The 22,772-nt window shown below is 41.8% G+C and overlaps 1 protein-coding gene across 1 annotated transcript; it reads left to right on the top strand.

The window, feature by feature from the left end:
• Window positions 1–19,446: 19,446 nt before the first annotated feature.
• LOC141646341 (uncharacterized) lies at window positions 19,447–21,313 on the top strand. Its single transcript, XM_074454261.1, has one exon. The coding sequence runs from the start codon at window positions 19,850–19,852 to the stop codon at window positions 21,227–21,229; it is 1,380 nt and encodes a 459-aa protein (XP_074310362.1). The 5' UTR covers window positions 19,447–19,849; the 3' UTR covers window positions 21,230–21,313.
• The last annotated feature ends 1,459 nt before the right edge of the window (window positions 21,314–22,772 follow it).

The following is a 22,772-nucleotide window of genomic DNA, read 5'->3' on the forward strand; positions in this document are numbered from 1 at the left end:
AAGGAGATTCCTTGAAATCAACAAGAAGATAAACTCCAATCTTTTGCCTTCTCCTGCCTTCCTTATTCTCTAATTCTCTTCTTGTGTGTTTCTCTTAATGAAATATAAATTAGGTTAAAACCACAAACAGGTGTAGCTTTTATTATATAGGTGGCAGGAGGGGCATAATTAGATAAGTGGGCCTAATATGTTAATGGCCTGTAAACATTAACCGTAATCCACTTAGTCTATTACTCCGACTAAAAACCCGAAACATCATATTTAGCTATTATCTATTAGAGTGATCGACGCGTAATTAGGTCCACATAATAGAGAATTAATATGATAATTCTTACATTCTCCCACTTGGACCATATTACTGACCTAAACATAATGTCACGTGCAAACAGAGTCATAAGTCGCGCAGAAAACGAAATGAATACATAATGGGTTTATCTTAATTACCCTGATCATTCCGAACAACTGGTTGAGTCATGGCGGAAACACTACTATACAAGAGAAGTGGTCCTTCCATGTACTACGGACCAATCATTTAGAATAATCAGTCTGTACAAGGAGCAAACATAATCCCCGATAATGTCCTTGAGGAAAAGGACTGATTCTGTTAATCGTGCAATAATAATTGTTCCGGGTGTAATTCCGAAGCAGTTATTTGTTACCACTCGTGGCTTGTAGAATGACGTCTTTGGTTGAATTCTCCTTTCGGTCTCCTGAAACAGTGAACAAACTGAGGGCTCGGCTTTGGCCGAGCGTACTCACTCCGACGCTCAAGTCAGTAAACTTAAAAGGATTAAGTTGTGTGTTACTTGGCGAAGTATATATTGTAGAGAGATAAGGAAGATATTACCAGATTATGAGGTGTTTAGGTTAAATTGTCGATCCTTTCCTCAATGAGGGTTGAGGAGTATTTATAGACTTTCACCTTTTGTCACGTAGTGGCCAAGTGGCCAAGTGGCTAGCAGGTGGAAAGACTGATGTACCCTCGGCCGAGGGACCCATGGCAGGCCGGCGGGCCCTGTTGACTCCATGCCGAGGGGTCTTGGATATGAGTACGCGGATATGTGCCCCGACTGGCTAGTTGTCCTAGCCGAGGCACAAGAGAAAGGCCGAAAGGCTGCGTCGGTTAGGCTGTCAAAGTCGTTGACTTGCTGTGGATATCTTTGACCTTGCTCAGTATGTTGACTCGGTCAGCGGGTGCAGAATATGCCCCATCAATTTGCCCCCAGCGTAGTCTATGCCGTGGTATGGACCTTCGATGAGTGTTGAGCGTATTCTGCGTAAGTTGAAATTTTCTGCCCCGACTTCTTCTACCTCGGCTTGGTTCTGCTTAGGCCGTACCATATCCCCCCTCCTCATGGATGTGTAATGGACATCAGATGTGGAAAAGAAAGTGGCGCTGGCCGAGACCGAGGTTGTGAGTGTCGTGTGCTTTTGATTGCCCCACCGGTCTTTGCCAAGCTTGGTTGAATCAGCGGGCCGTTTGGCAAGTAGATACCAAGGGGTGTGTTGAAGAAGATACGTCGATTGGCATTCTGTCAAGGAGCGTGTTGAAGAAGTTTTGTAACTGTTTGTCGATTGACATTCCATGGCTGCATGCTTGACATGTGTCTCGTTGTTGATTGGTTGACGCTTCATGAGCTTTGCCCTGATTGGTCGGATTGAGTGGGCTTTGCCCTATAAATAGGAGAGTTAGCCCCTGAATTTGGCCTTCCAAATTCATTTTCTCAAAAAAAATTTTCTTTCTAGCCCTCTTTGACGAAACTTCTCTCTAGTCTTCAGAATCGTTACTTCGGCGTAGCACTTTTTCTTCCAGGTAAACAAACAAATTCGGCGGGCAGCAACAGGCATAGGGAGACGGGCGGTCGTCACCAGGCTCACCTGGCATCTCGGGTAGCTTCAGCTGTTCGGGGGCCAATTATTAAGCCTTTCCTCCCTGCCATCTTTTGGCGCTTCAAATGACATGTCTTTAACCTTTTGCTCTTCTTTTCCTTGTTTTTTGTAAAACTTTGGTAGGTTGTGTTTTGGCTTATCCCTATGGGGACGGCCGTCGTCTGTATTCTCCTTACTTGTAATTATTTTTTAATAAAGCTTGTTTATTGGCCCTCGGCTTGGCCGGGGTTTTGATCACAATCCTTCACTTGTCTTCTTGCGTTATTAATTGAGCGCTTTTTCGTTTTTACCTTCGGCCTGGCCGAGGCAGTTAGAATGCGTATCTCAACTGTGTTTAACGTCTTTTTTTTTTTAAACATGTTAGCATGTTGGTCGCTTCCTCTTTCACTCTCGGTCTGGCCGAGGCGTCCGATTTGCGCTTCCAACCGCCGTTGTGAACATGTTAGCGTATCGACCGTTGTGTCCCCTGCCAGGCCTTCGGTTGGCCGAGGCGGCTAGAGGTTATGGCTCGACAGCGCTCGTATCTGTAGACATATTGATCGCTTCCTCTGCCAGGCCTTCGGTTGGCCGAGGCGGCTAGAATTGCGTCTCAACTGTACTTATACGTTCCTAAGGCATGTTGGTCGCTTTCGCGAGTATCAACTGCGCTGGTAGTGATCGCCGTGGCGTCTACTTCTTGGGGTGATTTGCCGGCTTGGGCGTGGCGTCTACCTCGATATGACTACGGAGGGGATAAACACTTTGATGGAAAACTTGGATGATTCTTCATTAGATATAAACATGCGTTGGGGTGCCAACAATTGTTTTGGACACCTCCGCCGCTATACAAAGTATTTCCTGAGATTGTCAGTGTTCCAATGGCTCATCAAAGGCACACCCTCCATGTCGTCGGCACGGTATGTACCCGGCCTCATTTCTTCAACCACTTTGTAAGGACCCTCCCAGTTGGCCGTCAATTTACCATGAATGTTTCCTTTGTTGGTGGCGGCCGACTTTCTTAGGACTAGATCCCCTACTTTTAAGTCCCTTTTGTGGACTCTTCGGTTATAGGCTCTTCTCATTCGGTTCGGTATCGCCAAGTTGAGGCGTCTTGTATCTCGGCTTTCTTCGACAGGTCTAGGGAGGTTCTAAGACCTTCCTCATTTTCAACCGGGTTAAAGGTGGCCGTTCTGAATGTCGGCACCGTTGCTTCAATTGGCGGGGATCGCCGGACCGAAGACTAAGTGGAATGGACTGCACCCCGTTGCTTCTTTCTCTGTGGTTCGGAGGGACCACGGGACGCCGGTAGTTCATCGGCCCATCTTCCTTTAGGTCTTCAATCTGTCTTCTTCAAACCGTTGAGTATTGTTTTGTTGGTCGCCTCACTTTGTCCGTTGCTCGTGGGTGGAGACGGAGGAGTATGCAAATTTGATACCAAGTTCTTCCAGCCGATTCGTTATTGTGTCACTCCAAAACTCTCGGCCGTGGTCAAATACCATGACTTGGGGTAACCCAAAACGAGTTATGACATTTTCCCAGATTACCTTTTTCTTACGGCCGTCGTCGTCTTGGCTGGCATGCGACGGCTTTAACCCATTTGGTGAAGTAGTCAACGACGACAATCAAGTACTTTCTTCCTCCGGATGCCGTTGGAAAAGGCCCTAGTAGATCCATCCCCCTTTGTGCAAAAGGAAGGGGACTAAGTACCATTTGCCGCGGGTCTCGGGAAGGTGCATGTATCACCGGAGCATGCATTTGTGATTGTTGCACTTTTTGGTTTTGGCTCTAGAATCCTCCAAAGCATGGTGGGCCGAAGTAGCCGGCTCGGAGAGCTTTATGGGCTAGTGTTCTTGCCCCCATGTGATGACCACAGATGCCTTCGTGAATTTACGTCACAAGATTAGCTCGCGTCGGGTGGGCCGACACATTTCAAGAGTGGCCTTGTCACGGACCTCTTGTATAATTCTCCTTCAAACACCAAGTACCTTCTTTGCGATCCTCTTTATCTTCTGTGAGAGACTGCGGTCCTCCGGTAATTCATTCATCAGTTTGTACTTCATTATCGGAGTCATCCACGTCGTCTCGGCCTCTATGTCGCCCACCATGCCGACGGTCTCAGTAATGCTTTTGGCATTCCTGATGTCCACCAGCACGGTTCGACTGACATTCTTGATGGTTGAACTGGCAAGCTTCGAGAGAGCGTCGGCTCGGTTGTTCTCAGATCTGGGAATGCATTGTATCTGGAAAGATTTTAATTTTGAAGTGTCAGCTTCTACCCTTTCCAGGTATCTTACCATCCCATCGTCTCGAGTCTCGTACTCTCCTCTAATTTGATTAGCCACTAAAAGTGAATCTGTTTTCAAAATGATGTGCTCCGCCCCGGCAGCTCTAGCTAGCTCGACTCCAGTTATCACCGCCTCGTATTCGGATTCGTTGTTTGAGGCCGAGAAGGTAAATTTCAAGGCGTACTCAAACTCGTCCCCGTTTGGGCTGATGATAAGTATGCCGGCTCCTGAGCTGTTCGCCGTGGAGGACCCGTCGGTGTATACTTCCCATACTCCGGGGTTTTGCTCTTCTTGATATGTGCACTCGGCCGGAAATGCAAGTGCCTGTCCCTTTATCGAGGGCCTCGGCTTGTATTGAATGCCGGGCCAGGATAGCTCTCATCGCCCATTTGATGAGCCTGCCGGATTGCTCAATTTTTTCCAACGCTTTCTCCAATGGCTGGTCGGTTAAGACCGTCACGGGATGTGCGTCGAAGTAAGGCTTCAGTTTCCTTGCGGCAACGACGACAGCAAAAGCTGCCTTTTCAATCAGTGGGTAATTCCTTTCGGCGGGCAACAATGTATGGCTGACAAAGTAGATTGGGTGTTCTTTGTTTGTCTTCTTCTCTCGATGATCACGGCATTGACCCGTGGCCGAGGTAATCGCTATGTATAGATATAGCGTCTCCCCAAAGATCGGCACGGACGGGGTTGGGAGAGTTTGAAGATGAGCTTTCAGTTGCTTGAAAGCTGTGCTCTGTTCCTCCCCCTAGCTGAAGTCCTTATTTCCCTTCAACACTTTGAAGAATGGGGTGCTCTTGTCGGCTGACCGAGAGATAAAACGGGCTAGAGCCGCCATCCTCCCGGTCAACATCATAACCTCTTTTCGATTCCTCGGCTCCGGCAGGTCCAGGATTGCTTGGACTTTCTCTGGATTGGCATTAATTCCCCTGGCGCTGACAAGCACGCCGAGGAACTTACCTGACCGGACACCGAAGTTGCATTTCATTTGGTTAAGTTTCATTTTGTATTTCCTCAGCGAACAAAATGTCTCGTGTAAATCGGCTAAGTGCTCGCTGTCAGACTTGCTTTTTACAATAGCATCGTCGACGTAAGCCTCAATGTTTCGCCCTTTTTGATTTTGGAACACTTTGTCCACCAGTCTTGTGTAAGTTGCGCCGGCGTTCTTCAAACCGAACGACATCATTTTATACATGTATGTGCCGTTACCGGTGATGAATGTGCATTTAGGCATGTCTTCTTCGGCCATGAATACCGATGATACCACGAGAAGGCGTCCGGCAGGCTCAAGATAGTGTAGCCTGCCGTGGCGTCGATTAAACTATCTATTCGAGGCAAGGGATAGCAATCTTTGGGGCACCCTTTATTAAGATTGGTAAAATCTACACACATCCTCCACGCCCCCGATGATTTCTTCACCATTACAACATTAGCTAACCACTCAGGATAAGTACAAGGCATGATAAAGCCCGCCGCTAGTAATTTATCTACCTCGGCTTTGATGGCTTCATCTTTCTCCGAGGAGTTCCTCATCTTCGCTTGACGGGCGAGCGGTGGAGAGTACGTTCGACTTGTGAACAATTACCTCCGGCTCACACTGCATCTCGGGCTGCCGAGTAAGCGAAGACGTCTTTGTTCTTCCTCGGCAGGTCAGGAGAGCGGCTCGAATTTTGGCTCCAGGTTGACACCGAGCGATTACGGTGCGCCCGGGTCAATTTCCACTTCTTCGGTCTCGGCTCCTTCGACCATGCCGACGGTTGCATCCATGAGGTCGCCCTCTTGTTGTAAGGATGGGCTATGCCCCTTCTCTCGACTTCTTCGCCACTTTGAGGGATTGCATGTTGCACCCCTGCGCAGATATCCGGACGTTGACCACTTCGTCTTTCTCATCCTTTGAGACGAGCTTATGCGCTTCCCCGGTCGAGACATACATCGGTGTCGGGCCGGATGGACATTCTCGCATCGGCCTCGCTCGAGTGACTCGGCCTATGAGAACGTTGTAGGCGGACGAGCAGTCAATGACCACGAACTCAGCTAGGACATTCTTAGCCGCATTCCCTTCGCCGAACATCACGGCGGTCCCGATTGACCCAAGGGTACCAGGCGCCCCGAAAAACTGTACAACAGATTGGTGCGGGGGCTCAAGTCCTCAATCTTCGGACCGAGATTGAGAAAGCACTCCCTCGAACATGATGTTCGTGTAGACGCTGTGTCAATCGGGCACCTCTTGACCAGGTGGTTGGCTATGTCCAAGTGGACTACGAGTGGGTCATTTGTGGGGCGATGACTCCCTCGTAGTCCTTCTTCCCAATAGTCATATCGGGGATGTTGGAAGCGGGGGCCGCTGTTTTGGGCACAAAGTTGATGGCCTGATACGGCTCGTTCAGTGCCGTTTGTGCCCATGAGCGGACTCCACCGTTCTCGTTGCCCCGATGACAACATGGATTACTCCTATCCGTTCAAAGACGGATTTCTTATTTGAGCCGCCGGTATTAGTCTTTTGGCCTCCGCAACATATTTCTTTGAGGCTTCCTTCCGGATCGGCTCTTCAATGGCATTCTTCAGTGCGGCGAGTTGTCGATTAAGTGGCCGGTGTGGCCGTGGTACTCACAAGATCTTGGCTCGTGTCACCGTCCCCCTCGCCTTGGGAGGCCTTTACCACTTTCGACCCTCGTTCTTGCTCGGGGCAAAGACCTCGGAAGCGAGATACGACCAAGGGGTGTGACCATTGAACCGTTTTTGGTAGTACGGTCCCGAACTCCCCGGCGCCCGCCGAGTTCATTTCTGGCGGACTTGTCGACCGTGACCTATTATTGTCACGGCGTCCTTCATCCGAGTTGTCCTCCGCGGCTCTTTTCTCTCGAGTGCCCGGCCTCGGCTGGGGCCTACCCAGGTTTTGTGGTAGTCCTCCACCTTTATGGCTTGGTCGGCCATCTTCCTGGCGGAGTCTAGGTTCGAGCCTCCACACTTGATGAGCTCGTTTTTAAGTCTCCTCTCGGGAGGCCTTTCATCGGTGCGAAGGCCGCGGATTCGTTGTTCACTCACGAATCTGCATTGAACCTTGGCGTCGAACCTCTTCACATAACTTCGGAGAGATTCGCCTCCCTCCCGTCCGATAGTCAAGAGATCCGATGTCTCGACGGCCCTCCTCTTATTGCAAGAATATTGGGCCAAAAATGTGTCCCTTAGGTCGGCATAACAAAGATACCGACCCATCGGGTAGCCCCCTTGTACCAACTTTGTGCCATCCCATGCAGAGTCGTTGGGAAGACTCGGCACCAAACCTCATCGGGTTGCTCCCATACCGACATGTAAGACTCGAAAGCCTCGGCGTGGTCGGTTGGGTCGCCTTCTCCTTTGTATGATATGGGTGGCAACTTTAGCTTAGTCGGCACCGGGACCTCTAGGACATAGGCATCGAGGGGCTGTCTGACCACGTGTCGAATGACACGCGGAGATCGGCTCCTCGCATCTTTAGTCCGGCTCCTCTCCCCGTGGCGGGAAGGGCTTCTTCTCCGACTCTGGTGAGTCGGACTCCTTCTCCGACTCTGGTGAGTCGGACTTCTTCTCTGACTCTGGTGAGTCGGACTTCTTTCACTCCTTTGGGGCAGGCCTCGTCGGTGCGGCGACATGACTTGTCCTCCGCGAGTGCGGGAAGGACTCAGGTCTACCACTTGCACTCTGGGCTCCCCCGGCGTCTTGACAGGGTCAGCTTCCTCCAATGCTTCGTTTAAGTTTCTCGGAGTCACTTTTGGGGCCCTGATCTCCTGTGGGGGTGCCGCCGCTCTTGTCGTTGTGACAGTGTGAGTCGGCGTGCTACCCATTATTTCCAGGAGTAGCTTCAGTTTAGCTGCATCAACCACATGTCCCATGATAGTGACTTGGTCGGCGGGCAGCGGCGTATTTTGTTCTATTGGCATCCCGTACGTCGTATCGGTGATACGGCCGGTGGGGGACTGCCCGATTTCAGAGTTGTGGAATGTGTCATCTTGGCAGAATTCAGTTTCCACAAGCACCGTTTCTGGCTGTTTCGACATCTTCTTAGCTCGGCGAATGGGTTTTGGTTTTTTTTTTTTTTTTGTTTGGGAATGAATGTGACTAGCTTCTAGTGTCTTTTCCCACAGACGGCGCCAATTGTTCCGGGTGTAATTCCGAAGCAGTTATTTGTTACCACTCGTGGCTTGTAGAATGACGTCTTTGGTTGAATTCTCCTTTCGGTCTCCTGAAACAGTGAACAAACTGAGGGCTCGGCTTTGGCCGAGCGTACTCACTCCGACGCTCAAGTCAGTAAACTTAAAAGGATTAAGTTGTGTGTTACTTGGTGAAGTATATATTGTAGAGAGATAAGGAAGATATTACCAGATTATGAGGTGTTTAGGTTAAATTGCCGATCCTTTCCTCAATGAGGGTTGAGGAGTATTTATAGACTTTCACCTTTTGTCACGTAGTGGCCAAGTGGCCAAGTGGCTAGCAGGTGGAAAGACTGATGTACCCTCGGCCGAGGGACCCATGGCAGGCCGGCGGGCCCTGTTGACTCCATGCCGAGGGGTCTTGGATATGAGTACGCGGATATGTGCCCCGGCTGGCTAGTTGTCCTAGCCGAGGCACAAGAGACAGGCCGACAGGCTGCGTCGGTTAGGCTGTCTAAGTCGTTGACTTGCTGTGGATATCTTTGACCTTGCTCAATATGTTGACTCGGTCAGCGGGTGCAGAATATGCCCCATCAATAATGTATACAATAACAATAATACGATACAGAAAATCGTTCGGAAACCATCATCATAAGAAAACATAAGTTGATTAATCAAAAGATAAGTGTCATCATTACAAAACACTAGCATGATCCAAACACAAACGAAAAGCCTTAATGATTATCCTCCAGACCCATATCAGTAGCATGCTTTAAAAATGTCTTTGGAGGTAACTCCTTAGTTAAAGGATCTGCTATATTGGCACTAGTCGTGATGTGCTCAATTGACACAGTGTTTTTCCGAACTTCCTCCTTAACTGATAGGTATTTCATTTCCATGTGTTTTATACCTTTAGAATACCTATCATTCTTCGAAAAGAAGACAGCTGCGGCATTATCACAGTAAATTTTCAGCGGCCTTGCAACAGAATTCATAATGCTAATCCCTGAAAGAAAGTTCCGCAACCATAAAGCTTGAATAGTAGCCTCAAAGCACGCTACAAATTCAGCTTCCATAGTGGATGAGGCAATAATTGTCTGTTTAGCACTCTTCCAGGAGATTGCCCCCAGCTAAAGCAAACACATAACCAAAGGTGCTTTTCCTTGAGTACACACATCCTCCAAAATCTGAGTCAGCATATCCAATAACCTCAAGCTCATCAGTATGTCTATAAGTGAGCATTTTGTCCCTTGTTCCCTTTAAGTACCTTAAAACTTTCTTAGCCGCACTCCAATGACCCATTCCAGGATTGGACTGATATCGACCCAACATACCCACTGCAAAACTTATGTCAGGTCTTGTACAGACCTGCGCATACATTAAGCTTCCAACTAGAGATGCATAAGGAAAGTTTTTCATGGCATTTCGTTCTAGTTCAGTCTTAGGACACATACTTAAGCTGAACTTATCTCCTTTCTGAATAGGAACATCATTAGGATTACATTTTACCATGTTAAATCTTTCTAAGACCTTCATGATATAGGCTTTATGAGACAACCCTAATGTCCTTTGTGAACTGTCTCGAGATATTTCCACCCCGATCACATAGGACGCCTCTCCCATATCTTTCATCTCAAAGTTGCTTGATAGGAAATCTTTAGTTTGATGTAATAGTCCCAAATCACTGCTTGCGATGAGTATATCATCGACATATAAGACCAAAAATGCAAACTTACTCCCACTGATCTTCGTGTATATACACCGATCAACAGTGTGTTTTCTTGAAACCCAAAGGAGGTGATGGTATTATGGAACTTAATATACCATTGCCGAGAAGCTTGCTTAAGCCCATAAATGGACTTCTTTAATATACAGACTTTGTCCTCTTTGTCATCAATAATGAAGCCTTTCAGCCGAGCCATATAGACTTCTTCTTCCAAACTCCCATTCAAGAATGCCGTTTTCACATCCATTTGATGTAGCTCTAAGTCAAAATGAGCTACTAAAGCTAAAATGATCCGTAAAGAATCCTTCTTAGAAACTGGAGAGAAGGTTTCATTATAATCAATGCCTTCTTTATGATTAAAGCCTTTAGCTACCAAATCGGCTTTATGTCGTTCAATATTACCTAAGGAGTCGTGCTTGGTCTTAAAGACCCACTTGCAGCCGACATGACCTTATTACCTACTTGGTAAATTGACTAACTCCCATACCTCATTCTTAGCCATAGACTCCATCTCTTCTTTCATGGCATTAATCCATTTATCTAATCATCACTATTCATAGCTTGTGAAAACGTAACCGGATCATTATCCACACTAATGTCAAATTCACATTGATATACTTCATAGTCATCTAAAATAGCTGGCCTTCTAGGTCTTGTGGACCTTCTTAATGTTATTTGGTCTTGTATCAACAACCTCGATGGCGATGTTATCATTCGGGAGTGGAGGATCATCAACATTAGGTTCCACAATATTGATTGAGTCAACATTATCATTATGTGGAACTTCATCAATAGAAATTGGGGGCAAAGGAACTGGAATTGCCACCCTAACCTCAGTGACGACGACATCCCTTACCTGATCACTCCCACTAACTTCGCCATTCTCAAGGAATTTGGCATTTCCGGTTTCAACAATTCTTGTCTTGTGTGTAGGACAAGAAACCTATACCCTTTGGACTTTTCTCGGATAGCCGATAAAGAAACCACTAATGGTTCTAGGATCAAGCTTCCTTTCATGTGGATTATAAATGCGTGCCTCTCCGGGCATCCCATACATGTAAGTGTTGAAGACTCGGTTTCCATCCTTTCCACAGTTCAAATGGTGTCTCTGAAACCGCTTTCGGGAACCCGATTTCCAACATACACAGCGAGTCATAAGGGCATGCATCCACAACTTCATGGGTAGATTGGTATTACTCATCATTGTCCTCATGACCTCTAATAGGGTTCGATTACGCCTCTCAAAGAACACCATTCATCCATGGAGAACCAGGAGTTGTGTCGAGGGACAATACCCAAACTTTCAAGGAGTTTTGCAAAAGGACCAGGATGTTGTCCCGATTCATCATATTTGCCATAATATTCACCACCCCTATCCGACCTTACGATTTTCACTTTCTTTCCCAATTGCCTTTCCACCTCCTTAATGTAAACCTCTAAAGCGTTCGATTGAGATTTTTCATGCAAAAGGTAAAGATAACAATAACGTGAATAATCATCAATAAAGGTGATGAAATATTTCTCTCCGCTCATGGAGGGAACATCAAATGGACCACATATGTCTGTATGTATAATTTCTAAAAGAGCAGTGCTTCTTGTGGACCCTTTCTTGGTGTGTTTGGTTTGCTTACTCTTAATGCATTCCACACACGTACCAAAATCCGTAAAATCAAGAGAAGGTAGTATATTGTCTTTAACTAATATGCTCATTCTTTCTCTTGAAATATGGGCCAAACGTTTATGCCACAAGAAGGAGTAACTTTCATTAGACCTTCCACGTTTCGAACTAACATTATTATGCAGGGAAACAGTATGAGAAACATAAAGAGATTCTGAAAAAAATTTATCTAAATAAATTCGATACAATCCGTTTTCCAAAATTCCAGAACCAACAAAAATATTGTCTCGAAACATACTGAAACAACCTTGTCCAAAACTTAATTTAAAACCATCATTATCTAACTTAGAAACTGAAATTAAATTGCGTCCGAAGGAGGGAACATAAAGGGCATCCTCCAACTTCAACTTAAATCCAGTGCTTAATTCCAAGCTAAACCTTCCAATGGCTTCTACGGAGGCTTTATCTTTATTCCCCATGTATAAGGAGGCCTCATTTGGATTTATGGTTCTTGTCGTAAGGAATCCCTGCAAGGAATTCGAAACATGTACATTAGAGCCTGAATCTAGCCACCATGTATTAGAAGGAACTTCAACATAATTTGATTCGAAAAATACTAAAGCCAAAGGCTTACCCTTCTTTTCGAACCAATTCTTACGCTTTATGCGTCATTCGAAAGTGCCTGGTTTCTTACAGAAAAAACAACTTTCCGCTTCTTAATATCCTTCTTTATGCCAGATCCAGACAGCTTATCGGAAGGGCCGGACTTCATGCCCTTTCTGTTTCCAAACTTACCCTTAGATTTCCCGCTTACATGATGCACATGATGTGCCGGGATAAACCAAGATTTTACTTGAGGCATCGGCCTCATCTTTTTGTTTGTTTCTTCTTTTCGCTTCTGAACAGTTTATTGGTCAATTCATTAACACTCCAAATTTCCTTAACAGTGTTGTAATGAAGATGGAAAGCATCAAACTTATCGGCAAAGAGTTGATGATAAACTGGGCGAGGAACGGATCCTCAACTTTCATGCCCAGTTTTCCCAACTTAGCTGCCAGATTCGTCATGTGTAACACATGTCTGCCGCATGGTGGTTACACTCTCATTATACTTAGCGGTGGTAAGTTCGGACATAAGCCTTCCGCCTACCGCTTTATCGGTAGTCCGAAAGCGTTCCTTAATGATTTCCATGTACTTACCGGGTCGTGTTACACCTGTCTCCGAAATGGAGGACTTAATGTTTGGTGCGGTGGTAAGACGCAAAAACTTTAGGCAAAGACTATCAGATTTCTTCCACCGGTTATACTCTTCAAGTACTTCTTTACTCGCATCGAAGTGGTTCATTGGAGTGACCCGAGAAGCACTTGATCGAGTTCAATGATCCCTAAATAGAACTCGAGATGCTCTTTCCATTCTGAGTAATTAGTACCATCAAGTTGTGGAACAGCTTGGACGCAGTTATTGAGAGAGCTTTGCAACGGTACTGCATTATGAACAATGCTCAAAACATTAGGCTTTGAGTTTAACACACAATAGCAATTATGACTAAGACTTGAAACTTAAATGAGTAACTCATAAACATTCACCAGGCAAGTATAGTATCTGTGGACAACCTACACATGCTTAATTACATAATAGAGTATACTCTCCTTAATGAGTGTTTTACTTTAATGTCAGGTTACCTGTGGGTAAAACCTTAATACAAGTTACTTTACCCCATTAGATGCTTAGTCGGAAATTCACTACATAATTTGAGTCCACTGTGGCGAACCTCAACCTAATGTGAATGTTCAATATGATTCCATTATGAGATTTGATCGCGTACGAGATGAAATCACTGTGGTGAATTTCAACTTGTCATAATGCAAAAGTCTCTTACATTCGATATCAAATGATATATTTACACAAATAATATGTAGGCTTACAACAACAATATGATAATTATATTAACTTATGTACTTAATAATATAAATATCACACGAGCATACATAATCAAACATAAGGTATCGTAAACTATAATGCGAGAAGGAACTTATTCATGCTTAAGAGCTTTGATCGAGTGAAACATTAGCTCGATCGAGAACTATTATGAATAAAACAAAAAATCATAATTTTTAACCAAAACGTTCAAACTCAATGAAGACGCGTAATTAGGCTTAAAAACGCTAACCATGCTATGCGATCTGGTTTAGAACGCCGTTTACACTCGAAAAACATTATTATAATATCAAAATCCGACACTCAAAACTGATGAAAAGTAACTTTCTGCGTGAACGAGTGTTTCGTGAATAGTCTTTGTCGGTGGTGAACAGTGTAGATGTGCGATGAAGAACCATAAACGATAAAATACAAACATCATACGAATTGAAATAATTCGATTAGGACATCATAAGAATTGAAATAATTCAATTAGGGCATCATAAGAATTGAAATAATTCAATTAGGGCATCATAAGAATTGAAATAATTCAATTAGGGCAGCGGAAACAATCATAATCAAACGAGTAAACAATCAACCATGAATGAAAATAATAACATCATAATTAAACATTAATTTCATTCAAAAGGCATAATTGAAACATTAATCAGAACTATAACTGCAATCACAATCCGCTCACGATACCACATGTAAACATAAATTTAGAGGATCTTGATTTGGTGATAATTCTGAGATGAGTACTTATGTGGAGTAGTCATTAGATCTGATAAGGAGATTCCTTGAAATCAACAAGAAGATAAACTCCAATCTTTTGCCTTCTTCTGCCTTCCTTATTCTCGAATTCTCTTCTTGTGTGTTTCTCTTAATGAAATATGAATTAGGTTAAAACCACAAACAGGTGTAGCTTTTATTATATAGGTGGCAGGAAGGGCATAATTAGATAAGTGGGCCTAATATGTTAATGGCCTGTAAACATTAACCGTAATCCACTTAGTCTATTACTCCGACTAAAAACCCGAAACATCATATTTAGCTATTATCTATTAGAGTGACTGACGTCAGTAATTAGGTCCACATAATAGAGAATTAATATGATAATTCTTACAATCTCCATGTTCATTAAGTGAACGATTGAGATTCAAAAACTCTTAAACCTGTGAGATAGAACTTAAGTCTTGAAGCGGAGTAGCTTTGAGCAAGTGAAAGTCTTGAAGCGGAGTAGCTTCAAGCAAGTGTAACCAGAGTAGGTTGGCGAGTTATTTTCATTGTAAGGGGTTTAGTGGTTTAAGTAAATTTCTAAACAAGCAATAAAATAACGGTTCGACGTAGGCCTCGGAATAGAGGCTGAACCAATTTTTTAAACATCGTCTTGTTTATTCATTTACTTTTACGTTTGTTCTCCTTATTTATATATTGTTTATCTCGCAATCTGTCTGTGTCACAGTGCTCAATACTGTGTCTCAGACCTGCTGATTGATTTAATCTTGTGAACTTAAAACGATTAAGTATCTCAAGTTTTCAACTTAAAAGGGATTCACTTAAGATTTTCATTGCTAAGAGTATTCAACTTAAAAAGTATTCACTTTATATCTTCATTGCTAAGTTGAAGAAAACTACTCTTTCATTCGTACTTTTTTGGTCTGTGCAACAGTCGATTTTACTGTGACATATACTGAGCTGAATTCGTGTGTATGTACTTCTAACTCAAATAGTTCTAAGTATAAACACCTTTAACATTTAAATTATTGTCCATATCAGTTTATTTTATTGTCCTAGATTTCAAAGAAACTTAATTCAAGCTTAAAAATTTTAATTGGACACCTAATTCACCCCTCCCCCTCTTAGGTGTTCTCGTCCTTGACTCTTCAATATTAACTTCGCCATAAATCATACAGATTGCAAATATAGCTGATTTATCATATCAAATGATATCGGTCAATCTTCCATCTGAACAAATAAACGATGCGAGACTAAAACAAAGCGTAACAACCGTCATTTTTACTTCATAGCAAGCATACTATTGTTCAATGACTTTAAGTTTTAAATTTTAATGCGTAAATTGCCAGTTTGCGAGAGAATTATTAAATAACAAGCACTTGGTATTTTATTTGACAAGAAATACAAATAATAAAACATTATTTGTAAGGTGTACCTTTACACACGTCAAACGGTAAAATTACATATTAGCAAAAGTTAACCAACATTGTTAATCTTGCAGAAATTCACGACTAGCAAACATTTTATAAATTATCATCACTAATTACAAGATAAATGTGTTTTCTGCAGAGCATCTTGCATAAATTACAGTTGTGCAAAATATTCATTCTACATCAGACAAAATTCAGAGGCTAACATTAAATCGTCAATGTCTTCTACGCTGCATGCCTGCATGCGTATACCTACAAAATACCAAATTGTCCAAAGATTGTTGTATATGAGTCTATACGTAAAGTACGTAAAGAGCAGACCTCCCTTAAAACGGTGTTATCTTAAAACTAGAAAACATCAACATTTTTTTAAAAAAGTAATCATTTAATGAAAAATTGTTATAACGTCTAAAGTTGTCAATTTTGAACCAAAAAAAAAAACCTAATAACATTTTATCAGAAAATATTTAAAGTACATTTTATCGTAAAATGGTGATATTGGTCCGTCTTAATTTCAGACAAAAATAATCTTTCTGAAACAAGAATTTATCATACATAAAATATACTCCGTAATAGGGAATAATATTAAAATGATTTTCATACAAAATATCGTACAATCAAATGTGTCGAATTAATAAGAAGATCGACGTAAAAATTTGAAAGATAGTCCGAGGAGAAAAAAAAAGGAACATACATCGGATGTACTACCTCCAACTTTTTTGTTTTTGAGCATATATGTATTTTTTTTTTTTTGAGCTTATTATCTCAAATTTTATTTGTTTTTTAGCATAATATGTATATTTTTTTTAGCTTATTAAAGTTTATAAGTTAGATTTTAATTTTTTTTTCACTAAACTTATATGTAATGTTTTTGAGTTTTATTGTACTTTTTTTGAACTTAATATTTAAGTGAATAAACTCAGAAACTTTATACTAAAACTCATAATTTTTAAAATAAAACTCAAAAACTTTATTATAATGTTCAGAAACTATAAAATTGGTGGTAGTACATCAGATGTATAATCCACTTACTACCATCCGAGTCTAATAAATTCACGTTGTGTCCTTAAAAGCTATTTGCTCTCTACGGTGCCAGATCAATTATAATGTTTAATCATCACATGCATGACTCTAATGATGGACTAATCCAGGGGAAATACGATAATACTCGGCTTTTATTTGAGATTATGTTATACGCTGGACGACGATACAGACAAATTTAGTTGAATCTTTGTGCCAAGGTAGAGATACGATAGAGACAGTTATAAGTACATTTGCTGACAAAGATTTCAAGGTTGGATATTATTCTAGCTTAAAAGTAGGATAATCTAGTTTAAGTTCTCTTCCTAAAAAACAAAATCTAGTCTAAAAATTTCAGGCTCCGTTTGGCATGACACTTCAGTAGCTTATTTGACCAAAGTGACTTATTTGACCAAAATTTCAGCTACCTGGTTTTTTTACAAGTGTTTGGCAAGTAGCTTATTTGGTCAAATAAGGTACCTAAAATGAAATGCTACCTCAGGTAGCATTTGAGAAATCAGGTACCTGAAATGACTTATTTTCCATTTTGTACCCTGTTATTCTATAATATTAAATACTTTTCATATCTTTTTACGTCATTTTACCAAAATCAGCTACTTTTTCAACTAGTTTGCCAAACATATTTTTATATAATCAGTTAACTTATCAGCTCCTCCTTTTCAGCTACTTTATCAGTTACCTTTTCAGGTAACTCTGTTTGGCAAAACTACCTAGCTCATCAATTTAACCGTGCCTTGGTTAAAGCCTAGGACAAGTCGTAGCTCAAGACTTTCGAGTTTCGGCCAACCTGCAATAACATAAAACTAAACTTTTACAAATCTATGTGACACTTACTCAAAACACAAAATCTCATTGAAGACGGCACGTATCCGTCACTTTGGAGTGACGGATACCATTTTCTCTCACAAATGACCCAAATAGAGAAGAGAGGGAAGCACATGGGGTGCCCCCACCTTGTCCCCCATATCCGTTTTGTGAGTGGCATTACCCGTCACTTGCTCCGACCCGTCTTCAGCAAGACTAACTGTACTCAAAATCAATCCATTTATGACCACTTTATTTATCTCACGTTTATAATATAGACTAAGATGAAATAGAGATCAAATAAAACAAAGTAAATGTAACAACTATATTTTCTTACAATATCTATTACCGTATTATATTAAGTGAATCAAACCGTATCATAATCCTCAATCCTCATGTATAGTTTATGAATACTAGACCACTCCACTTGCGAAAACACATCGCCTGCACAGCTGCCTTGCCAGATTGCTTATCACGTAGTACACCAGCTACGTTATTACTCCCTTGGTGTCTATCATTTGTTTACGTTTAGTTTTAACACAATTATTAAGAAGATGGAAGGCATATATAACCGACATTCATAATATTGAAAGGTAATCAAATAACGAATGAAACATTCCAAAATAAAAAAGGTAAATAAATGACTAAGACGAAGGAAGTACAAATGGTGGTTGTCCGCAACCCGCTTTGAATCCAACACCACTACAATATAAGTTGAAGTATTAGACCTTACTTGATTGAGTAATTAAATATAATACTCCCTTGGTCACAGTTAATTGTCATATATATTGTTTGCCTTTTGCAGGTTTATCAATACTCATTTCATTTCGTAAATATTTATACTTATATAAGTGAAAACTTACAAAATTTTGATATTCTTAATATCGTCATTAAGACAAATAAAACAAGTTTCCTCGTGACTATATTTGAAGTTATGTATTGAAAATTATTTAAAGATTATCTTCCCTTGTGAATAGTCCCCGGGACGAAGGGAGTAGTAATAATGAAAAAAGAAACTGTGTATTTTTTTAGTTACGGAATATATAATACGGTATTTTTATATTTTCAGAGCCTTAATTTTGACATTTAAAACATGATCTCTCGAATCAATTAGACGAACCTACATTTTAATAACTTCCCCACCAACGACAAGTTATTAGTATCTACTTGGATGAGTTGTTTGTTTATTCTTCCTAAAACGCATGAGATAACAATTCATGGGATTTACAAATTAGCGATTTGGGTTGTTTATTTACCCCAATTTGCGTGAATTGGAATTCTTATCAATTCCTCCATAATGAAATAGGTTGCTTACTGTGAAGAAACTCAAAGTCCCATATATGAGGGTTTTCCCACATTGATAAAAGAGGGTAAGAATTACCACTTTATAAGGCAAGAGGCTACTCCCTCTATTGCCAATTGGTTTTAGAGTGGAACCCTCAAGTTGCTCAGTTGAATTTGTCCAGACTGTGTGAAAAGGGGGGGGGAGTGTGAAGAAACCACATTGATAAAAGAGGGAGGGTAAGAATTACCACTTTATAAGGCAAAGGGCTACTCCCTCCATTGATAAAAGAGGGTAAGAATTACCACTTTATAAGGCAAAGGGCTACTCCCTCTATTGTCAATTGGTTTTAGAGTGGAACCCTCTTAGGTCTGCGTTGTGGACTCTTTCTCCTCCGTTTGGGTACAGACCTAGAGGTGATCATGGCCCGAGCCCATGATAGCCTGGACCGGGCTAGTATAATAAAAACGGCCCATATAAGTGGGCTAGGCTAGCTCAGGCCGAATGGGCTTTTGAGTCGATCATTTAGGAACTAGAATGTTTTTAAAAGGGTGGTGATTTTCGCAGTCGAATTATGCTTTTTAGCTCCTGAATGATTGATTTAGCTAGACTTGTCGGAACTGAATCGGCGTGAATGATCGAGAGTGAATAACCGGCCCCGCATACGAACTTGAGACCGAATTTGACCTATAACAAAAATTGACTAGTTCCTACTCAGCCGGACTTGAATCTTTATGTCGCATACTGGCCATGTCTCTATATAACTAGATAACCCGAATGACCCGACCCGACCCAGCTCGACTCAATCCAACCCAAATTTTTACAAACAAGAAATAACCCAAGGTGAAGTGACTCGACCTACACCCAATCACCCAACTCAATTGACCCGTTTACCATAGTCCATATATACTCCATACCAATATCACTTTCTTCCATACCAATATCACTTCCTCCTTCACTCTCCCAATTAGCACCTCTCCTCCCTAAAACAACACTCATTCCCTCCAAAATGGACACTAATAACTACCCAGCCTACTCCTACCCAGACTCAAACACCTCCTCTCCCCGCTCACGCGACCTCGACTACGACAACCCGCCTCAATCCTCATTCGACGACCAAACTTTCAGCAAAGTCAAGTTCATGGTCAGCTACGGCGGCAAAATCAAACCCCGCTCCCACGACAATTTCTTATCCTACCTCGGCGGCGACACCAAAATCCTCTCTGTCGATCGCAACATCAAGTTCACTTCCTTCTACTCCAAACTCGCCTCCGTCGTCTCACCCGATATGACTTCCTTCGCTTTCAAATACCAACTCCCCGGTGAAGACCTCGACGCGCTCATTTCCGTTACTAATGACGATGATCTCGAGCTTATGATGCAAGAGTTTGATCGTGTCATGCGTGGTTCTATCAAAGTTTCTAGTGCTAGGCTTAGATTATTCTTGTTTACTGATCAACAAGTGACCGGTTCAGGTGATGGCCGGTTCGGTTCGGCTAATTCTGAAACCAGGATATTAACTGGACCGGTCTGTGAACCGGTTCGAGATACATCTCGAGTACTTGCTCCTACTCCTATTCCTCCTTTACCGATGCCAGTCCCGCTGCCGGTTCAGAGTACGACCGCCGATTTTTTATTCGGTTTGGATAGGATGTCGGTCCAGGTTCCTGGTGCAACTACTGAGCAGGAGTTGGTTAACCAGATGAACCGGCTCCAAATCTCGGCTCAGGAGGTGCACCAAAAGCTACAGTTGCAAAACCAGCAGAAACAATCGGCGGCTATGTATCCGCCGAAAAATGAGGACAGTTTCGCCGATCCTTATCAAAAGTCGGGGTATTGGCAGACGGTTGAACAATCGAATCAACCACCGCAACATCAGCTGCAAGCGCAACACCATCAGCAACTTCAACAACTTCAACAACAACAACAAATTCAACAACAGCAACTTCAGCAACAACAGCAACAGCAACAACAACAAAAACAACAGCAGCAGCAACAGCAACAGCCTGTGTACTTGGTGCACCCAGCACAGCAGACAAATGCGTACCAAGCGCAGTCGATGATCCGACCAAATCAAGGAGGAAACTACTCAGTGCAGCAACAGCAGCAGCCTGTATACAGCACGCCAGCAGGAGCGCAGATCATTATGCAGGGTGAGAGTGCTGCGTATGCGAAACAGAAGGCGTATGAAAATAGCGTGTCGGGGAGGCATGTGTTTTACGCACCGGGGCAGCAAGCTGGAGTTGTAGCAATGTCTGCAGCGCCATCGTATCCAGCAATGTCTGCAGGGCCAGCCGTGGTGATGGTGAGTGGTGCTGATGTTAGGAGCGGTTCGGGAGACGGGAAAATTGTTCACAAAATTACAGCTGCTTCTCCTGCAACCGTGTGATCGTCTGTCAAACGAAAGAAATCTAAAAAATAATGGTACGACGTAATTTTTGTTTTAGTATTTTATTTTAGAGTTAGTCTTCTATAAGGCAGTTTTACACCAATATAATTGTAAAACAGGTCAAAACACAATCTAATTAATGGGTAAAACCGACTAGTAAAATTAAAGATCGTGTTTTTACGTTAAATTTGTGTAAAACGGCCTTAGACAAGTATTTTTCATTGTTGTATGAATCATTTTGTGAAACCGTTTTATTTTCATGGTATTTCTAGTTCATCTTAATCATCTTCCACATTTGCGTTAGATTATGATACGTTTGTTATAAGAAAAACTTCTATTAAAAATAATAATTTCATCAAATGTAAAAGGTATATAAATGTCAGAAAATTATGGTCGGGTGATAGGGAGTAAACTAGGTCGTCAAAATACTAGAATTAACCTACCAAATTAACAATTTATAAGCCAAACTCGACTCTACACTATGCAATTAAGAATAGTAGTAAAGGGAAGTAAGGGTCGAACCCAAGAGAAGGACTTTTAAGCTAAAAACTCGAATTGTAAACTATTGACTACTAATTAAGACTCTATGGACTAATCAAGACACTAACCACAATTAAGACCTACTAATTATGTTTATCAACAAACAATGATTATGAACAATGGTTAACATGTAGTATGACATAAATGGAGAAAGTTTGGTTTTGAAGTAGCATAAGGAAAAGTAAAGATGCAATTTTTATCATAGAAGCAAAACAACAAACACTAGATATGCAACAATCAAATATGGGAAAGACTTGGTGTAATTCTTTCTTAGTAATCCAACAATGACAAAATTTGACTCTTTTCTCTCTATTGTTATCTATCCAATACTATCATCTCAAGAAATTGACACACACAATTAAACCATATATGTGAGTCCTTCAATTCCAACCACAACTCATTAAACCATGAATGAAAACTAGAATTGAGCATGAAGCTTTTGCCAAGAGATGTAAGCTAGAATCAAATCCTACTAGATTAAACCATGCTAGCAAGAAAAGACATGTAATTTCCTACTTGAAATATGAATCCTTTAAACCAAATCAACATACAACAAGTTTGCTCCAAACAATTCTAGATAGATTAAACCATTTCTCTAGAATTTGCAATAGTTGGGTAAATAAGATGCAAGAGTGATCAATTCATACATTCATCTACTCAACATAAGAATTTAAGAACAAAGGAAAGAACAATAGATAAATTGAGAGAGATTTAGGAGTCTTACAACATTAAAGTTGGATACTTTGATCAAATTACACCAAGTAAAGAAAGATTAGCCTTCCATAATTTGCTTACAACCCATAAAATGAAGAAAGATTAACATGAATTAAGGAAAGATTAAGTTTTAATTATTACACGATTAAAGCCAAGCATGAGATCTTAATGGTAAGGAGGTTGTATGATGTGAGTAGGAATCCCCCTTTTAGATCTCAAAATTCTAGATATATATATGGAGGCACGAGAATCTAGGTTAAGTCCCTTAAGAAAGCCCAAAACACGGAAC

Source organism: Silene latifolia, chromosome 3 (assembly GCF_048544455.1).
Source record: "Silene latifolia isolate original U9 population chromosome 3, ASM4854445v1, whole genome shotgun sequence".
Lineage (NCBI taxonomy): Eukaryota > Viridiplantae > Streptophyta > Magnoliopsida > Caryophyllales > Caryophyllaceae > Silene > Silene latifolia.

What these genes read in the sequence shown, in the direction of transcription:
- LOC141646341 (XM_074454261.1), top strand. Translation starts at nt 19,850, where the DNA reads ATGGACACTAATAACTACCCAGCCTACTCCTACCCAGACTCAAACACC.